This window comes from Dromaius novaehollandiae, chromosome 1 (genome assembly GCF_036370855.1).
Source record: "Dromaius novaehollandiae isolate bDroNov1 chromosome 1, bDroNov1.hap1, whole genome shotgun sequence".
Lineage (NCBI taxonomy): Eukaryota > Metazoa > Chordata > Aves > Casuariiformes > Dromaiidae > Dromaius > Dromaius novaehollandiae.
The window spans coordinates 86,681,278-86,697,484 of NC_088098.1; the positions used below are offsets into that span (position 1 = coordinate 86,681,278).

At 54.0% G+C, this 16,207-nt stretch overlaps 3 protein-coding genes across 3 annotated transcripts in view; all 3 read left to right on the forward strand.

Annotated features, from left to right (window-relative positions):
- LOC135329676 (M1-specific T cell receptor beta chain-like) overlaps nucleotides 1-16,207 on the forward strand; it is a 63,438-nt gene that overhangs the window by 18,256 nt on the left and 28,975 nt on the right.
- Nucleotides 1,482-4,929, forward strand: LOC135329670 (trypsin II-P29). Its single transcript, XM_064518800.1, has 5 exons — nucleotides 1,482-1,636; nucleotides 2,760-2,922; nucleotides 3,619-3,872; nucleotides 4,159-4,295; nucleotides 4,679-4,929. Exons 1-5 carry the CDS (start codon nucleotides 1,597-1,599, stop codon nucleotides 4,826-4,828), a joined length of 744 nt encoding a protein of 247 aa, XP_064374870.1. The 5' UTR covers nucleotides 1,482-1,596; the 3' UTR covers nucleotides 4,829-4,929.
- Nucleotides 9,029-12,418, forward strand: LOC135329671 (trypsin II-P29). The gene is made up of 5 exons (XM_064518811.1): nucleotides 9,029-9,123; nucleotides 10,249-10,411; nucleotides 11,108-11,361; nucleotides 11,648-11,784; nucleotides 12,168-12,418. The coding sequence occupies exons 1-5, from the start codon at nucleotides 9,084-9,086 to the stop codon at nucleotides 12,315-12,317; spliced, it is 744 nt and encodes a 247-aa protein (XP_064374881.1). The 5' UTR covers nucleotides 9,029-9,083; the 3' UTR covers nucleotides 12,318-12,418.

The window sequence follows — 16,207 nt, forward strand, 5'->3', positions numbered from 1 at the left end:
ACCCCAGATGCTGGCAAGCGTGAGCCACACTGCACCTTCTGAGAAGGGAAAGTCAGAGAAAACCAGGAGATCAGCTGCACGCAACTATATTGCTAGGAGCTGGCTGGAAGGGAAATAGTGCTGCCTTGTCAAGTCAGAAACCTCAGCTCTCTATTACCTCCATTCTCTCACAGCCCTTGCCTTTAGAGCAGGCACCCACCCCCAATTTACGAGGCTTTAAATTACCTAAGTTAGCACACGATCTGTAGAGAGCGTCCAGAAAGACCCCTCCCCCCCCCCCCCGCGGAAGGGTCTGTGCACATGTAAAGCCTGTGTAAATTGGGCTGCCGCAGGGCAATTTAAATGTCTCCAAACCCAGACAGTCCCTCAGTGCTGTGAGACACTGGGATGGAGTGTTTGGGGAAAAAAGGGAGGTTGAGGAGGCACTGGGAAAAGCGCAAGGTTCTCACAAGGCTGGTGAGGTGGCATGGTCAGGGAAGGTTGCGGAGGAGGTTGGCTGTGGGAGCCAGTGCGGCTGGCGTGGTGAAATGCAACAGATGAGGAGGGGCAACTGGCACCAGAGAAGCAGAGAGAACTGGACTAGAGGTAGCACGGGAGTGGACTGGTTGGGCTTGAGAAGTGTGAAAGAATGAGCGTAGGACTGACTGGGCAAGCGGTCTGGGATGGCAAGCCTGAGGAAGGAAAGATTTGTGTAAACAGAATTGCCTGCAGGCAGGTGGCCCCAAAGACACTTGGTGCACCAGCGTAGGCAGCCGGAAGAAACTGGCACGACATGCCCTAAATGCACCAAGACTGAAGAGCCATCTGATGGGAATCACACACGGTCACTGTTGACCTAGCCACAGTCCTAGACCGGGCCCGAAGTACTAGCACATATACCTGGCTCTGGGAATGGGCTGCCGGTGCCTTCTCTGTGCTGCAACGGTCATTTTTTCCCCGCTGGAACTGGAAATGGAAAGCCAGTCTTCACTTGGTGCTGTCTTTCACGGCAGTGCTATCCAAAGCCAGTACAGACAGGAGACCTCACCGCTTTCCTTGCCATCACATCTCTTCTTACGGTCTCAGACTGAGTTAGAACACCTCCCCTCCCCCTGCCCCTTTTCTGAAGGCGAGAAAGCCTTCCGTGAAGTGTAATTACCCTCCTCTGCTCAGTGCTGGTGAACATGCCACTGACCCACTGCAAGGTTTTTCAGGCTCTTTTCAAAAGTAAACTCCATCTCCAGCGGCAAACAACTCTCTCATTCAGTGCGGTGATGCTGCGGTGGAATGCTGAATGCTGGTGGCTCGAGGGGCACAGCAAGGAGAAGGGCTGGTGAAGGGAGGGACGGGTGCAGGGCAGCTCTGTCAGGGGACAGGCAGTGGCACCTTGTGTTTCTAGAAATACACTTTCCCAGCTCAGGTACCGCAGTCAGCTGTGTCATCACTGTACCCAGATAAAAGAACTAAATTTGTCCAGGCTGACGCAAGATCCTGGGAAGGGGAAAGCTGCAGAGACCCTGGGCTGGCAAAGATAAGGCTCTCCAGGAGTATAAAGCGGTGCGCTTGCCAAAGCCACCTCACAGAGTACATCTCACAGAGCCTGGTGACAGAGGCGCCATGAAGGTCTTCCTGATTCTCTCCTGCCTGGGAGCAGTTGGTGAGTTCTCCAAAGCATCGGATCCTCCAGCTCTCTACACCTCACTCTTGCCTTGTCTTCTCTGCCTGCATTTCTCTTTCCCCAATGGCCCAACACTCCGCTTTTCTCCCATTCCCACCCGTGTCAGAGACTCGGACTCCCAGCCTCCTAAAGGGACAGAGGAGGGAGCATATGACGGGGTGTACAAAATTGCGAGTGGCCTGGGGAGACTGGAGAAGGATGGATTGCTTCTTGTCCCTTCCTGTACGAGAACCGGGGGGCATCAAACAAAGCTGGGAGGTTTGGCAGGTTGGAAGCAAGCAAAAGATTATTCCTCTTCTTTTAAGAAAGCGGTGAACCCCTTTCCACAGGGTATTGCAGATGCAGAAAGTTCACACGGCCTCAGAAAGAGAGGCGACACATTTGTGGGAGAAAAATCCGTTGAAGGCTATGAGGTTCAATGACACCCCCTGTCTGACCTGGCAGCCTCAGGTCCCTGAGTTGCTGGAGGCCAGGAGCGTGTCTGGGGAAGGGTCCCCCCTCTTCTGCTCTTTGCATCTGTCATGGACCGTGTCAGAGACATGCTCCAGGCCTGCGATGTTCTAGTGGTCTCAACAAATGTGCTCTTTCTTACATTCTGCTCCAACATCAGCCTCGGGCTCCGCAGAGCCTGCGTGCTCTCTCTCAGATTCCTGCACTACAGGGCTTTCCCTTCTCTCTTGCTCACCCCCTGTCCCCCCTCAACAAATTATAAATTCTGCTGACACTCTCTGCTGCATTTGCCCTTCTCCAGCTCTCACCCTACACGGATGGGCACCATGGCCTTTCACCACGACACAGCTGTCACATCCCACGCCAGCGGTGCCGTGGAAGGAATACACTGGAAGCATGCGCGCATTTCATTTGTGAAGTTCTTTGGCAGCTCCTGCTCTTCCGTTCTTTTCCTGACGCAGGGGGGTAACAGTCAAAGACTCGCGTTTCAGAGCAGTGCAGAAGGAACCCAGGAGTCACTGCGAAGACTGACTTCTGACGCTCCAAACTCTTCTGGCCTTTGCTAACTGCTCTGCAGCTCATTGCCTGCTGCTACACTGTAAGAGAACAGATTCAGACCCGGCGCTGTGAAAACCAATTCTCTTTCCCCCAGTTGCTGTCCCGGGGGATGCTGACGACGACAAGATTGTGGGAGGCTACAATTGCCCAGTAGGTTCAGTGCCCTACCAGGTGTCCCTGAATGCTGGGTATCACTTCTGTGGAGGTTCCCTCATCAACAACCAATGGGTTGTGTCAGCTGCTCACTGCTACAAGTCGTAAGTATGGACTGACTGGGGTATCTGGGTGGATCCTAGTCAAACCTTGCAAACCCACCAGATCTGCAGCTACGGCGCCTAGCAAGGCAAGCCAAGACAAGGTGGCAGGGCATGCACGGTACACCTGAAACCAAGGGAGACACGCTGCCCTCAGTCTCACCGTCTTAGAGGATCTTTCCAACGTTCCTGCATTCTCAGCATCCTTTTCCATGCATCCTAACACACCTTTCTGTGTGCACCGGCATGTCCCCATAGCAGCTCACCAATAGCTTCTCCTCTTGCCTTTTGTTCTTTTTCATTCCCCCAGACTTTCCCCCTGGATATGTTCCTGCCTGTTTCTGGGGCATACTTCCATGCAGACAGCATGCAGCTTCCAGATCCTGCTCCCCTGCAATGGGGAACCTAAGCTCTCTTCCCTAAGCGTTGTTCTAGGTGTCTGGAGGGATCCTTGTATGCTCACGCCATTGCCACGGTGGCCAGCTGGGGATCCGCTGGACACAATGCCCATCTGGCAAGGCTTTCCAGTCTCTGTCTTTCATGAAATCATGAAGTTCCTAGAGCTGTGTGACACGCCATGAGCCTTTGACTTGGGCAACACTCCCTTGCTCTCTGCCAGGTTTCTGCCAGTCCCCTTTGTGGCACCAAGTCATTCTACCGGGTGCTAACTGCTGCTCTTCTCTGCTGCTAATTTTGCAGCTATATACAGGTGAGGCTGGGAGAGTACAACATAGATGTGCAGGAAGACAGTGAAGTGGTCAGGAGTTCTGCAGCAATCATTCGCCATCCTAAGTACAGTTCAAGAAGCCTTGATAACGACATTATGCTGATCAAGCTGGCATCCTCGGTGGCCTACAGCGACGACATTCAAGCCATAGCTCTGCCCAGCGCCTGTGTTGAGGCGGGCACCGAGTGCCTGATTTCGGGGTGGGGAAACACAGTGAGCAGTGGCTGTGAGTATCAGCGCACGTTGCAGGTGGCTGGCCACGCTTCTCCTGCTCTGCCACCGGATTCCTGAGACCCACGTACATTTCACCCCTGCTTTGCAGCCTTCTCTTCCTCTAGCCCCGAGCTCCCCACACTGCCCTGCCAGTGTGTCTCAACCTACAATGCGCTTTGCATTTCTTCATGCAGGCCAAGCATTTACTTCACCCTGCTTTGCTGGATGGCTCTCGCACATACGTCACTGGTAGTACTGAGTCCCGAGATGAACCCTAATTTTCACTGCTCTCCCGGCAGCCAGTTACCCTGAGATTGTCCAGTGTCTGCAAGCTCCAGTCCTGAGTGACCAAGCGTGTCAAAAAGCTTACCCGGGCCAGATCTCCAGCAACATGGTGTGTGTAGGATTCCTGGAGGGTGGGAAAGACTCATGCCAGGTAAGAGCTGGTGCCTGGGCAGAGCTCTGGCTCCGACGCTTTTGTGCCTCAGGCTCCGTGGCATATGCCAGAGCTCGTCAGAGTGCTTAGGCTTCCTCATCTCCAGGTGTGCAGTGCCCTTCCAGCAGGGCTGGGAGACAGGGTGGGCTTCACGCAAAACCAGCAGGTGCAGCCACACCTGGTTGGGCACAGAGTGCAGCAGCGGTAAACTGTGGCGGTGCGGGAGCGGGTCAGCAGATGAGGGGTGGTATCTTTCTGTGCTCCCATACCACGGCCTGCTCCACCTCCCTCAGTGCTCCCTGGGTTCTTTGTAACAGGCCAAGACCTTTCCGGGTGAGATTCTGCTTTTAGATCAGCTCATGCTTCTAACTTTTTCCCTCCAGGGTGACTCGGGTGGCCCAGTTGTGTGCGACGGGGCACTCCAGGGGATCGTGTCATGGGGAATTGGGTGTGCTCTGAAAGGCTACCCCGGCGTCTACACCAAGGTCTGCAATTATGTCAGCTGGATCCAAGAAACCATTGCAGCCTACTGATGCATCGATGACCACCCGCCTCCTTGGCCACTGCCCTCCTGCCCCATCGTTCTCCTCTCAAGAAGATAATAGCACAAATAAAAACATACTTAAGAGCCTTACAGATATCTCCTTTGGGGGTGGAAGCTCACTCTACACAAGTGGGGCTCCCCGCAGCCCTTACACCAGCTCCTCCCAGACCTTCCCTCCCTGCCTGTTCCGGTTTAGGTACGTGCACTGGGAGCTGCGCCCTAGAGCTGCTGGGCTGGCAGGCAAGGGGACAGGGCAGCACACCACCACCTAGGAGGTCTTGTGAGCTGGACTCCTCCTTCTCTTTACTCCTGGCTCTCTTCCTGAGAGAGGGAGCAGAGCTGGATCCTAACAGCAGCAGAGCAGAGTCCCACCTAGCTCCTGCTAATGGTGATATTACCTTCTCACAGGCACTGTGACAGCTTTGATGGTGCTCACTACACCTGTGATGGGGGGTGGAAGAGCAAGCAGAGACAGGCACCACCTGTGGCCAATGATCCTCAGCCTCCCCCTTCACTTCCTTGGGGACAGCTGAAGCAGGAGCCCCCTCACACAGGGGGACCGGGCCCACCAGCACCTGCACCTGACACAGAATAGCTGCTAGGGAAAGGAAAACAGTGGCAAACAGGTAGGGAAAAGGCCAGACATCCCTCAGCAGTGTAAAGCACCGAGGCAAGATCAGCTAAGAAAGGAAGGATGGGGTGGGGGTGGGGGTGGCGGGAGGGAAAGGGGGCTGGTTGCCTCTTTGTGTTTGGCCTGCTGCCATTGAGAGCACCCGCACTTGGGAGCGAGAGAGGGACACCTGGAGGACTGGTGGCAGGAGGCAGTGAGGCAAAAACACAGCAAAGAGAGACTGCGGTAGTGGAGGGAAGGGTAGGAAACTCAGGAAAGGACCAGTGCTCCTACCTGCAGCCAGAAGCACAGGTATAGCCCAGCCTCTGCGGTGGTGGGGAACGGACAGCCTGCTGGGGATCTTCAGCAAGTGACTGGCCCGCACAGAAAGGACTTCCTATCCTTATAGGAAGGGCCCTGCAAGGACACAGCAGGTGGCGGGGGCGCATTGGCTCTGATTTTGAAGGTTTTATTTAGGCCATCCCATCCCGCATGTGTCTAGGTTCACATGGAAAGTTAATTGAGTTAGCTGGTTTGTTTGTTTGTTTGTTTTTCCTGATAAAAGCTAGCTTTAGCAACCACAAGCCTTTTGGCAGATTCTTAGGCCATGAATGGTGAGAGAAGTTGGGGCTTCCTCAGTGTAAGGCTCTCACAGGCTTGGAACCACTCTTGAAACCACTTGCAACGGGAACTGACCTGGGATCTCTTCACAGGCTGATGGAGCGGAAGGCCGAGGTGCAAGACAGCCCTGTTACATTTCATCTGGGCTGGTAATTTCCTTCTTATGACTTACAGCGATTTGGTTTTTTTTTTTTTGGGGGGGGGGGGAGGTAAAGCTCGCTACACATGAGTAGGGCTCCCCGCAGCCCTTACGCTAGTTCTTCCTGTGCCTTCCTTTCCTCTCCTGGTTTAGGGTCTCCTCTTAGCCTCTGTAGAAGAACAGTGAGAGCAGATGGAGTTGGACTGGAGCAGATGGATAGCCACATCTCAAGGTGTTGGAAGTTGAGGGGAGGAGAGAAATATGAGCAGAAGGTTAAAGCGGCACTGACAGCCATCCTGAAAGCTGCCCTGCCTATAAAGGCGTCTGACAGTGCACTCTCTTTCCAGGTCCTCAGGCAGACATAGCAGTGAGGCACTGCCTCCCAGAGCTTTGCCAAATCCCTCCAGTTCTCATGGCACGTTTGTTTTGGTCATGCGTGTCTTTCCTTGCCTGTTACCTTTTTTTGTTTTTTACATGACATTTTGCTCTATTCTCAGTTTGGGAGGGGTGGGTTACAGCGTGTCTGGACGCCTAGCAGCACAAAAGGCATGACTTGCAACATGCCATGGCCATTCTGTGAAATACACAGGCCCACCACTTATGGCACACCTATGTCATCAAAATGCTTGTTTGCGATGCATGTCACATCTCCTGCTTTGCTCTAGCATGGGCTCCCCAATGTAGTGACCTAATCACACATCACTGTTAAGTGGATGGGAAATGTTTAGCATGGGTGCTCTTTTGTCAAGAGACAGCTTGTTTGTCGTTATGCCAGTGCCTCAGGTTAGCTCTTTCCCACCCCTGCTTAGATCCACAGCAGCCTGTACGTCAGCTGCAGGAGAAGAAGGAGCTCAGCAGCAAGCAATAAGAAAGGGGACTTGGCACAGACACGGTGCCTGGGGGGGGTCCCTCCTCCATCTTTGTATAGCCTGCTCTGCCTGCTGATGTTGCCAAGATCTTCCTCCTGCTTCAAGTGCCCCCACTGTGGAAAGCGGATTGCTCTCCTGAGACTATTGATGAAATAAATGCCAGTCATGTCCACTGTACAGCTGGTCTATGCCATACAGCTCTGCAGAGAGCCCTGAGAGTCACTGCTAGAAGAGCCCCAGGCAGACCTGGCCCCAGCTTGATCCTCTCCTGTGGATCAACAACAGGAATATCCCCTAGAAGATGAGGAGGGTCGGGTTGGAGAGGCCAATGAGAATAGCTGCACGGACCAGGGCAGGACTGGGAAGGCCATGACAGTGAGGTGGAAATGGATGTAAGTGACCAGGGGCACCCCAGATGCTGGCAAGCGTGAGCCACACTGCACCTTCTGAGAAGGGAAAGTCAGAGAAAACCAGGAGATCAGCTGCACGCAACTATATTGCTAGGAGCTGGCTGGAAGGGAAATAGTGCTGCCTTGTCAAGTCAGAAACCTCAGCTCTCTATTACCTCCATTCTCTCACAGCCCTTGCCTTTAGAGCAGGCACCCACCCCCAATTTACGAGGCTTTAAATTACCTAAGTTAGCACACGATCTGTAGAGAGCGTCCAGAAAGACCCCTCCCCCCCCCCCCCCCCGGAAGGGTCTGTGCACATGTAAAGCCTGTGTAAATTGGGCTGCCGCAGGGCAATTTAAATGTCTCCAAACCCAGACAGTCCCTCAGTGCTGTGAGACACCGGGATGGAGTGTTTGGGGAAAAAAGGGAGGTTGAGGAGGCACTGGGAAAAGCGCAAGGTTCTCACAAGGCTGGTGAGGTGGCATGGTCAGGGAAGGTTGCGGAGGAGGTTGGCTGTGGGAGCCAGTGCGGCTGGCGTGGTGAAATGCAACAGATGAGGAGGGGCAACTGGCACCAGAGAAGCAGAGAGAACTGGACTAGAGGTAGCACGGGAGTGGACTGGTTGGGCTTGAGAAGTGTGAAAGAATGAGCGTAGGACTGACTGGGCAAGCGGTCTGGGATGGCAAGCCTGAGGAAGGAAAGATTTGTGTAAACAGAATTGCCTGCAGGCAGGTGGCCCCAAAGACACTTGGTGCACCAGCGTAGGCAGCCGGAAGAAACTGGCACGACATGCCCTAAATGCACCAAGACTGAAGAGCCATCTGATGGGAATCACACACGGTCACTGTTGACCTAGCCACAGTCCTAGACCGGGCCCGAAGTACTAGCACATATACCTGGCTCTGGGAATGGGCTGCCGGTGCCTTCTCTGTGCTGCAACGGTCATTTTTTCCCCGCTGGAACTGGAAATGGAAAGCCAGTCTTCACTTGGTGCTGTCTTTCACGGCAGTGCTATCCAAAGCCAGTACAGACAGGAGACCTCACCGCTTTCCTTGCCATCACATCTCTTCTTACGGTCTCAGACTGAGTTAGAACACCTCCCCTCCCCCTGCCCCTTTTCTGAAGGCGAGAAAGCCTTCCGTGAAGTGTAATTACCCTCCTCTGCTCAGTGCTGGTGAACATGCCACTGACCCACTGCAAGGTTTTTCAGGCTCTTTTCAAAAGTAAACTCCATCTCCAGCGGCAAACAACTCTCTCATTCAGTGCGGTGATGCTGCGGTGGAATGCTGAATGCTGGTGGCTCGAGGGGCACAGCAAGGAGAAGGGCTGGTGAAGGGAGGGACGGGTGCAGGGCAGCTCTGTCAGGGGACAGGCAGTGGCACCTTGTGTTTCTAGAAATACACTTTCCCAGCTCAGGTACCGCAGTCAGCTGTGTCATCACTGTACCCAGATAAAAGAACTAAATTTGTCCAGGCTGACGCAAGATCCTGGGAAGGGGAAAGCTGCAGAGACCCTGGGCTGGCAAAGATAAGGCTCTCCAGGAGTATAAAGCGGTGCGCTTGCCAAAGCCACCTCACAGAGTACATCTCACAGAGCCTGATGACAGAGGCGCCATGAAGGTCTTCCTGATTCTCTCCTGCCTGGGAGCAGTTGGTGAGTTCTCCAAAGCATCGGATCCTCCAGCTCTCTCTACACCTCACTCTTGCCTTGTCTTCTCTGCCTGCATTTCTCTTTCCCCAATGGCCCAACACTCCGCTTTTCTCCCATTCCCACCCGTGTCAGAGACTCGGACTCCCAGCCTCCTAAAGGGACAGAGGAGGGAGCATATGACGGGGTGTACAAAATTGCGAGTGGCCTGGGGAGACTGGAGAAGGATGGATTGCTTCTTGTCCCTTCCTGTACGAGAACCGGGGGGCATCAAACAAAGCTGGGAGGTTTGGCAGGTTGGAAGCAAGCAAAAGATTATTCCTCTTCTTTTAAGAAAGCGGTGAACCCCTTTCCACAGGGTATTGCAGATGCAGAAAGTTCACACGGCCTCAGAAAGAGAGGCGACACATTTGTGGGAGAAAAATCCGTTGAAGGCTATGAGGTTCAATGACACCCCCTGTCTGACCTGGCAGCCTCAGGTCCCTGAGTTGCTGGAGGCCAGGAGCGTGTCTGGGGAAGGGTCCCCCCTCTTCTGCTCTTTGCATCTGTCATGGACCGTGTCAGAGACATGCTCCAGGCCTGCGATGTTCTAGTGGTCTCAACAAATGTGCTCTTTCTTACATTCTGCTCCAACATCAGCCTCGGGCTCCGCAGAGCCTGCGTGCTCTCTCTCAGATTCCTGCACTACAGGGCTTTCCCTTCTCTCTTGCTCACCCCCTGTCCCCCCTCAACAAATTATAAATTCTGCTGACACTCTCTGCTGCATTTGCCCTTCTCCAGCTCTCACCCTACACGGATGGGCACCATGGCCTTTCACCACGACACAGCTGTCACATCCCACGCCAGCGGTGCCGTGGAAGGAATACACTGGAAGCATGCGCGCATTTCATTTGTGAAGTTCTTTGGCAGCTCCTGCTCTTCCGTTCTTTTCCTGACGCAGGGGGGTAACAGTCAAAGACTCGCGCTTCAGAGCAGTGCAGAAGGAACCCAGGAGTCACTGCGAAGACTGACTTCTGACGCTCCAAACTCTTCTGGCCTTTGCTAACTGCTCTGCAGCTCATTGCCTGCTGCTACACTGTAAGAGAACAGATTCAGACCCGGCGCTGTGAAAACCAATTCTCTTTCCCCCAGTTGCTGTCCCGGGGGATGCTGACGACGACAAGATTGTGGGAGGCTACAATTGCCCAGTAGGTTCAGTGCCCTACCAGGTGTCCCTGAATGCTGGGTATCACTTCTGTGGAGGTTCCCTCATCAACAACCAATGGGTTGTGTCAGCTGCTCACTGCTACAAGTCGTAAGTATGGACTGACTGGGGTATCTGGGTGGATCCTAGTCAAACCTTGCAAACCCACCAGATCTGCAGCTACGGCGCCTAGCAAGGCAAGCCAAGACAAGGTGGCAGGGCATGCACGGTACACCTGAAACCAAGGGAGACACGCTGCCCTCAGTCCCACCGTCTTAGAGGATCTTTCCAACGTTCCTGCATTCTCAGCATCCTTTTCCATGCATCCTAACACACCTTTCTGTGCGCACCGGCATGTCCCCATAGCAGCTCACCAATAGCTTCTCCTCTTGCCTTTTGTTCTTTTTCATTCCCCCAGACTTTCCCCCTGGATCTGTTTCTGCCTGTTTCTGGGGCATACTTCCATGCAGACAGCATGCAGCTTCCAGATCCTGCTCCCCTGCAATGGGGAACCTAAGCTCTCTTCCCTAAGCGTTGTTCTAGGTGTCTGGAGGGATCCTTGTATGCTCACGCCATTGCCACGGTGGCCAGCTGGGGATCCGCTGGACACAATGCCCATCTGGCAAGGCTTTCCAGTCTCTGTCTTTCATGAAATCATGAAGTTCCTAGAGCTGTGTGACACGCCATGAGCCTTTGACTTGGGCAACACTCCCTTGCTCTCTGCCAGGTTTCTGCCAGTCCCCTTTGTGGCACCAAGTCATTCTACCGGGTGCTAACTGCTGCTCTTCTCTGCTGCTAATTTTGCAGCTATATACAGGTGAGGCTGGGAGAGTACAACATAGATGTGCAGGAAGACAGTGAAGTGGTCAGGAGTTCTGCAGCAATCATTCGCCATCCTAAGTACAGTTCAAGAAGCCTTGATAACGACATTATGCTGATCAAGCTGGCATCCTCGGTGGCCTACAGCGACGACATTCAAGCCATAGCTCTGCCCAGCGCCTGTGTTGAGGCGGGCACCGAGTGCCTGATTTCGGGGTGGGGAAACACAGTGAGCAGTGGCTGTGAGTATCAGCGCACGTTGCAGGTGGCTGGCCACGCTTCTCCTGCTCTGCCACCGGATTCCTGAGACCCACGTACATTTCACCCCTGCTTTGCAGCCTTCTCTTCCTCTAGCCCCGAGCTCCCCACACTGCCCTGCCAGTGTGTCTCAACCTACAATGCGCTTTGCATTTCTTCATGCAGGCCAAGCATTTACTTCACCCTGCTTTGCTGGATGGCTCTCGCACATACGTCACTGGTAGTACTGAGTCCCGAGATGAACCCTAATTTTCACTGCTCTCCCGGCAGCCAGTTACCCTGAGATTGTCCAGTGTCTGCAAGCTCCAGTCCTGAGTGACCAAGCGTGTCAAAAAGCTTACCCGGGCCAGATCTCCAGCAACATGGTGTGTGTAGGATTCCTGGAGGGTGGGAAAGACTCATGCCAGGTAAGAGCTGGTGCCTGGGCAGAGCTCTGGCTCCGACGCTTTTGTGCCTCAGGCTCCGTGGCATATGCCAGAGCTCGTCAGAGTGCTTAGGCTTCCTCATCTCCAGGTGTGCAGTGCCCTTCCAGCAGGGCTGGGAGACAGGGTGGGCTTCACGCAAAACCAGCAGGTGCAGCCACACCTGGTTGGGCACAGAGTGCAGCAGCGGTAAACTGTGGCGGTGCGGGAGCGGGTCAGCAGATGAGGGGTGGTATCTTTCTGTGCTCCCATACCACGGCCTGCTCCACCTCCCTCAGTGCTCCCTGGGTTCTTTGTAACAGGCCAAGACCTTTCCGGGTGAGATTCTGCTTTTAGATCAGCTCATGCTTCTAACTTTTTCCCTCCAGGGTGACTCGGGTGGCCCAGTTGTGTGCGACGGGGCACTCCAGGGGATCGTGTCATGGGGAATTGGGTGTGCTCTGAAAGGCTACCCCGGCGTCTACACCAAGGTCTGCAATTATGTCAGCTGGATCCAAGAAACCATTGCAGCCTACTGATGCATCGATGACCACCCGCCTCCTTGGCCACTGCCCTCCTGCCCCATCGTTCTCCTCTCAAGAAGATAATAGCACAAATAAAAACATACTTAAGAGCCTTACAGATATCTCCTTTGGGGGTGGAAGCTCACTCTACACAAGTGGGGCTCCCCGCAGCCCTTACACCAGCTCCTCCCAGACCTTCCCTCCCTGCCTGTTCCGGTTTAGGTACGTGCACTGGGAGCTGCGCCCTAGAGCTGCTGGGCTGGCAGGCAAGGGGACAGGGCAGCACACCACCACCTAGGAGGTCTTGTGAGCTGGACTCCTCCTTCTCTTTACTCCTGGCTCTCTTCCTGAGAGAGGGAGCAGAGCTGGATCCTAACAGCAGCAGAGCAGAGTCCCACCTAGCTCCTGCTAATGGTGATATTACCTTCTCACAGGCACTGTGACAGCTTTGATGGTGCTCACTACACCTGTGATGGGGGGTGGAAGAGCAAGCAGAGACAGGCACCACCTGTGGCCAATGATCCTCAGCCTCCCCCTTCACTTCCTTGGGGACAGCTGAAGCAGGAGCCCCCTCACACAGGGGGACCGGGCCCACCAGCACCTGCACCTGACACAGAATAGCTGCTAGGGAAAGGAAAACAGTGGCAAACAGGTAGGGAAAAGGCCAGACATCCCTCAGCAGTGTAAAGCACCGAGGCAAGATCAGCTAAGAAAGGAAGGATGGGGTGGGGGTGGGGGTGGCGGGAGGGAAAGGGGGCTGGTTGCCTCTTTGTGTTTGGCCTGCTGCCATTGAGAGCACCCGCACTTGGGAGCGAGAGAGGGACACCTGGAGGACTGGTGGCAGGAGGCAGTGAGGCAAAAACACAGCAAAGAGAGACTGCGGTAGTGGAGGGAAGGGTAGGAAACTCAGGAAAGGACCAGTGCTCCTACCTGCAGCCAGAAGCACAGGTATAGCCCAGCCTCTGCGGTGGTGGGGAACGGACAGCCTGCTGGGGATCTTCAGCAAGTGACTGGCCCGCACAGAAAGGACTTCCTATCCTTATAGGAAGGGCCCTGCAAGGACACAGCAGGTGGCGGGGGCGCATTGGCTCTGATTTTGAAGGTTTTATTTAGGCCATCCCATCCCGCATGTGTCTAGGTTCACATGGAAAGTTAATTGAGTTAGCTGGTTTGTTTGTTTGTTTGTTTTTCCTGATAAAAGCTAGCTTTAGCAACCACAAGCCTTTTGGCAGATTCTTAGGCCATGAATGGTGAGAGAAGTTGGGGCTTCCTCAGTGTAAGGCTCTCACAGGCTTGGAACCACTCTTGAAACCACTTGCAACGGGAACTGACCTGGGATCTCTTCACAGGCTGATGGAGCGGAAGGCCGAGGTGCAAGACAGCCCTGTTACATTTCATCTGGGCTGGTAATTTCCTTCTTATGACTTACAGCGATTTGGTTTTTTTTTTTTTGGGGGGGGGGGGAGGTAAAGCTCGCTACACATGAGTAGGGCTCCCCGCAGCCCTTACGCTAGTTCTTCCTGTGCCTTCCTTTCCTCTCCTGGTTTAGGGTCTCCTCTTAGCCTCTGTAGAAGAACAGTGAGAGCAGATGGAGTTGGACTGGAGCAGATGGATAGCCACATCTCAAGGTGTTGGAAGTTGAGGGGAGGAGAGAAATATGAGCAGAAGGTTAAAGCGGCACTGACAGCCATCCTGAAAGCTGCCCTGCCTATAAAGGCGTCTGACAGTGCACTCTCTTTCCAGGTCCTCAGGCAGACATAGCAGTGAGGCACTGCCTCCCAGAGCTTTGCCAAATCCCTCCAGTTCTCATGGCACGTTTGTTTTGGTCATGCGTGTCTTTCCTTGCCTGTTACCTTTTTTTGTTTTTTACATGACATTTTGCTCTATTCTCAGTTTGGGAGGGGTGGGTTACAGCGTGTCTGGACGCCTAGCAGCACAAAAGGCATGACTTGCAACATGCCATGGCCATTCTGTGAAATACACAGGCCCACCACTTATGGCACACCTATGTCATCAAAATGCTTGTTTGCGATGCATGTCACATCTCCTGCTTTGCTCTAGCATGGGCTCCCCAATGTAGTGACCTAATCACACATCACTGTTAAGTGGATGGGAAATGTTTAGCATGGGTGCTCTTTTGTCAAGAGACAGCTTGTTTGTCGTTATGCCAGTGCCTCAGGTTAGCTCTTTCCCACCCCTGCTTAGATCCACAGCAGCCTGTACGTCAGCTGCAGGAGAAGAAGGAGCTCAGCAGCAAGCAATAAGAAAGGGGACTTGGCACAGACACGGTGCCTGGGGGGGGTCCCTCCTCCATCTTTGTATAGCCTGCTCTGCCTGCTGATGTTGCCAAGATCTTCCTCCTGCTTCAAGTGCCCCCACTGTGGAAAGCGGATTGCTCTCCTGAGACTATTGATGAAATAAATGCCAGTCATGTCCACTGTACAGCTGGTCTATGCCATACAGCTCTGCAGAGAGCCCTGAGAGTCACTGCTAGAAGAGCCCCAGGCAGACCTGGCCCCAGCTTGATCCTCTCCTGTGGATCAACAACAGGAATATCCCCTAGAAGATGAGGAGGGTCGGGTTGGAGAGGCCAATGAGAATAGCTGCACGGACCAGGGCAGGACTGGGAAGGCCATGACAGTGAGGTGGAAATGGATGTAAGTGACCAGGGGCACCCCAGATGCTGGCAAGCGTGAGCCACACTGCACCTTCTGAGAAGGGAAAGTCAGAGAAAACCAGGAGATCAGCTGCACGCAACTATATTGCTAGGAGCTGGCTGGAAGGGAAATAGTGCTGCCTTGTCAAGTCAGAAACCTCAGCTCTCTATTACCTCCATTCTCTCACAGCCCTTGCCTTTAGAGCAGGCACCCACCCCCAATTTACGAGGCTTTAAATTACCTAAGTTAGCACACGATCTGTAGAGAGCGTCCAGAAAGACCCCTCCCCCCCCCCCCCCCCGGAAGGGTCTGTGCACATGTAAAGCCTGTGTAAATTGGGCTGCCGCAGGGCAATTTAAATGTCTCCAAACCCAGACAGTCCCTCAGTGCTGTGAGACACCGGGATGGAGTGTTTGGGGAAAAAAGGGAGGTTGAGGAGGCACTGGGAAAAGCGCAAGGTTCTCACAAGGCTGGTGAGGTGGCATGGTCAGGGAAGGTTGCGGAGGAGGTTGGCTGTGGGAGCCAGTGCGGCTGGCGTGGTGAAATGCAACAGATGAGGAGGGGCAACTGGCACCAGAGAAGCAGAGAGAACTGGACTAGAGGTAGCACGGGAGTGGACTGGTTGGGCTTGAGAAGTGTGAAAGAATGAGCGTAGGACTGACTGGGCAAGCGGTCTGGGATGGCAAGCCTGAGGAAGGAAAGATTTGTGTAAACAGAATTGCCTGCAGGCAGGTGGCCCCAAAGACACTTGGTGCACCAGCGTAGGCAGCCGGAAGAAACTGGCACGACATGCCCTAAATGCACCAAGACTGAAGAGCCATCTGATGGGAATCACACACGGTCACTGTTGACCTAGCCACAGTCCTAGACCGGGCCCGAAGTACTAGCACATATACCTGGCTCTGGGAATGGGCTGCCGGTGCCTTCTCTGTGCTGCAACGGTCATTTTTCCCCGCTGGAACTGGAAATGGAAAGCCAGTCTTCACTTGGTGCTGTCTTTCACGGCAGTGCTATCCAAAGCCAGTACAGACAGGAGACCTCACCGCTTTCCTTGCCATCACATCTCTTCTTACGGTCTCAGACTGAGTTAGAACACCTCCCCTCCCCCTGCCCCTTTTCTGAAGGCGAGAAAGCCTTCCGTGAAGTGTAATTTACCCTCCTCTGCTCAGTGCTGGTGAACATGCCACTGACCCACTGCAAGGTTTTTCAGGCTCTTTTCAAAAGTAAACTCCATCTCCAGCGGCAAAC

What these genes read in the sequence shown, in the direction of transcription:
- LOC135329670 (XM_064518800.1), top strand. Translation starts at nt 1,597, where the DNA reads ATGAAGGTCTTCCTGATTCTCTCCTGCCTGGGAGCAGTTG. An exon ending in GCTGCTCACTGCTACAAGTC is followed by an intron (nt 2,923 to 3,618) that starts GTAAGTATGGAC and finishes CTAATTTTGCAG; the next exon opens with CTATATACAGGTGAGGCTGG. An exon ending in GTGGGAAAGACTCATGCCAG is followed by an intron (nt 4,296 to 4,678) that starts GTAAGAGCTGGT and finishes TTTTCCCTCCAG; the next exon opens with GGTGACTCGGGTGGCCCAGT.
- LOC135329671 (XM_064518811.1), top strand. Translation starts at nt 9,084, where the DNA reads ATGAAGGTCTTCCTGATTCTCTCCTGCCTGGGAGCAGTTG. An exon ending in GCTGCTCACTGCTACAAGTC is followed by an intron (nt 10,412 to 11,107) that starts GTAAGTATGGAC and finishes CTAATTTTGCAG; the next exon opens with CTATATACAGGTGAGGCTGG. An exon ending in AAACACAGTGAGCAGTGGCT is followed by an intron (nt 11,362 to 11,647) that starts GTGAGTATCAGC and finishes CTCTCCCGGCAG; the next exon opens with CCAGTTACCCTGAGATTGTC.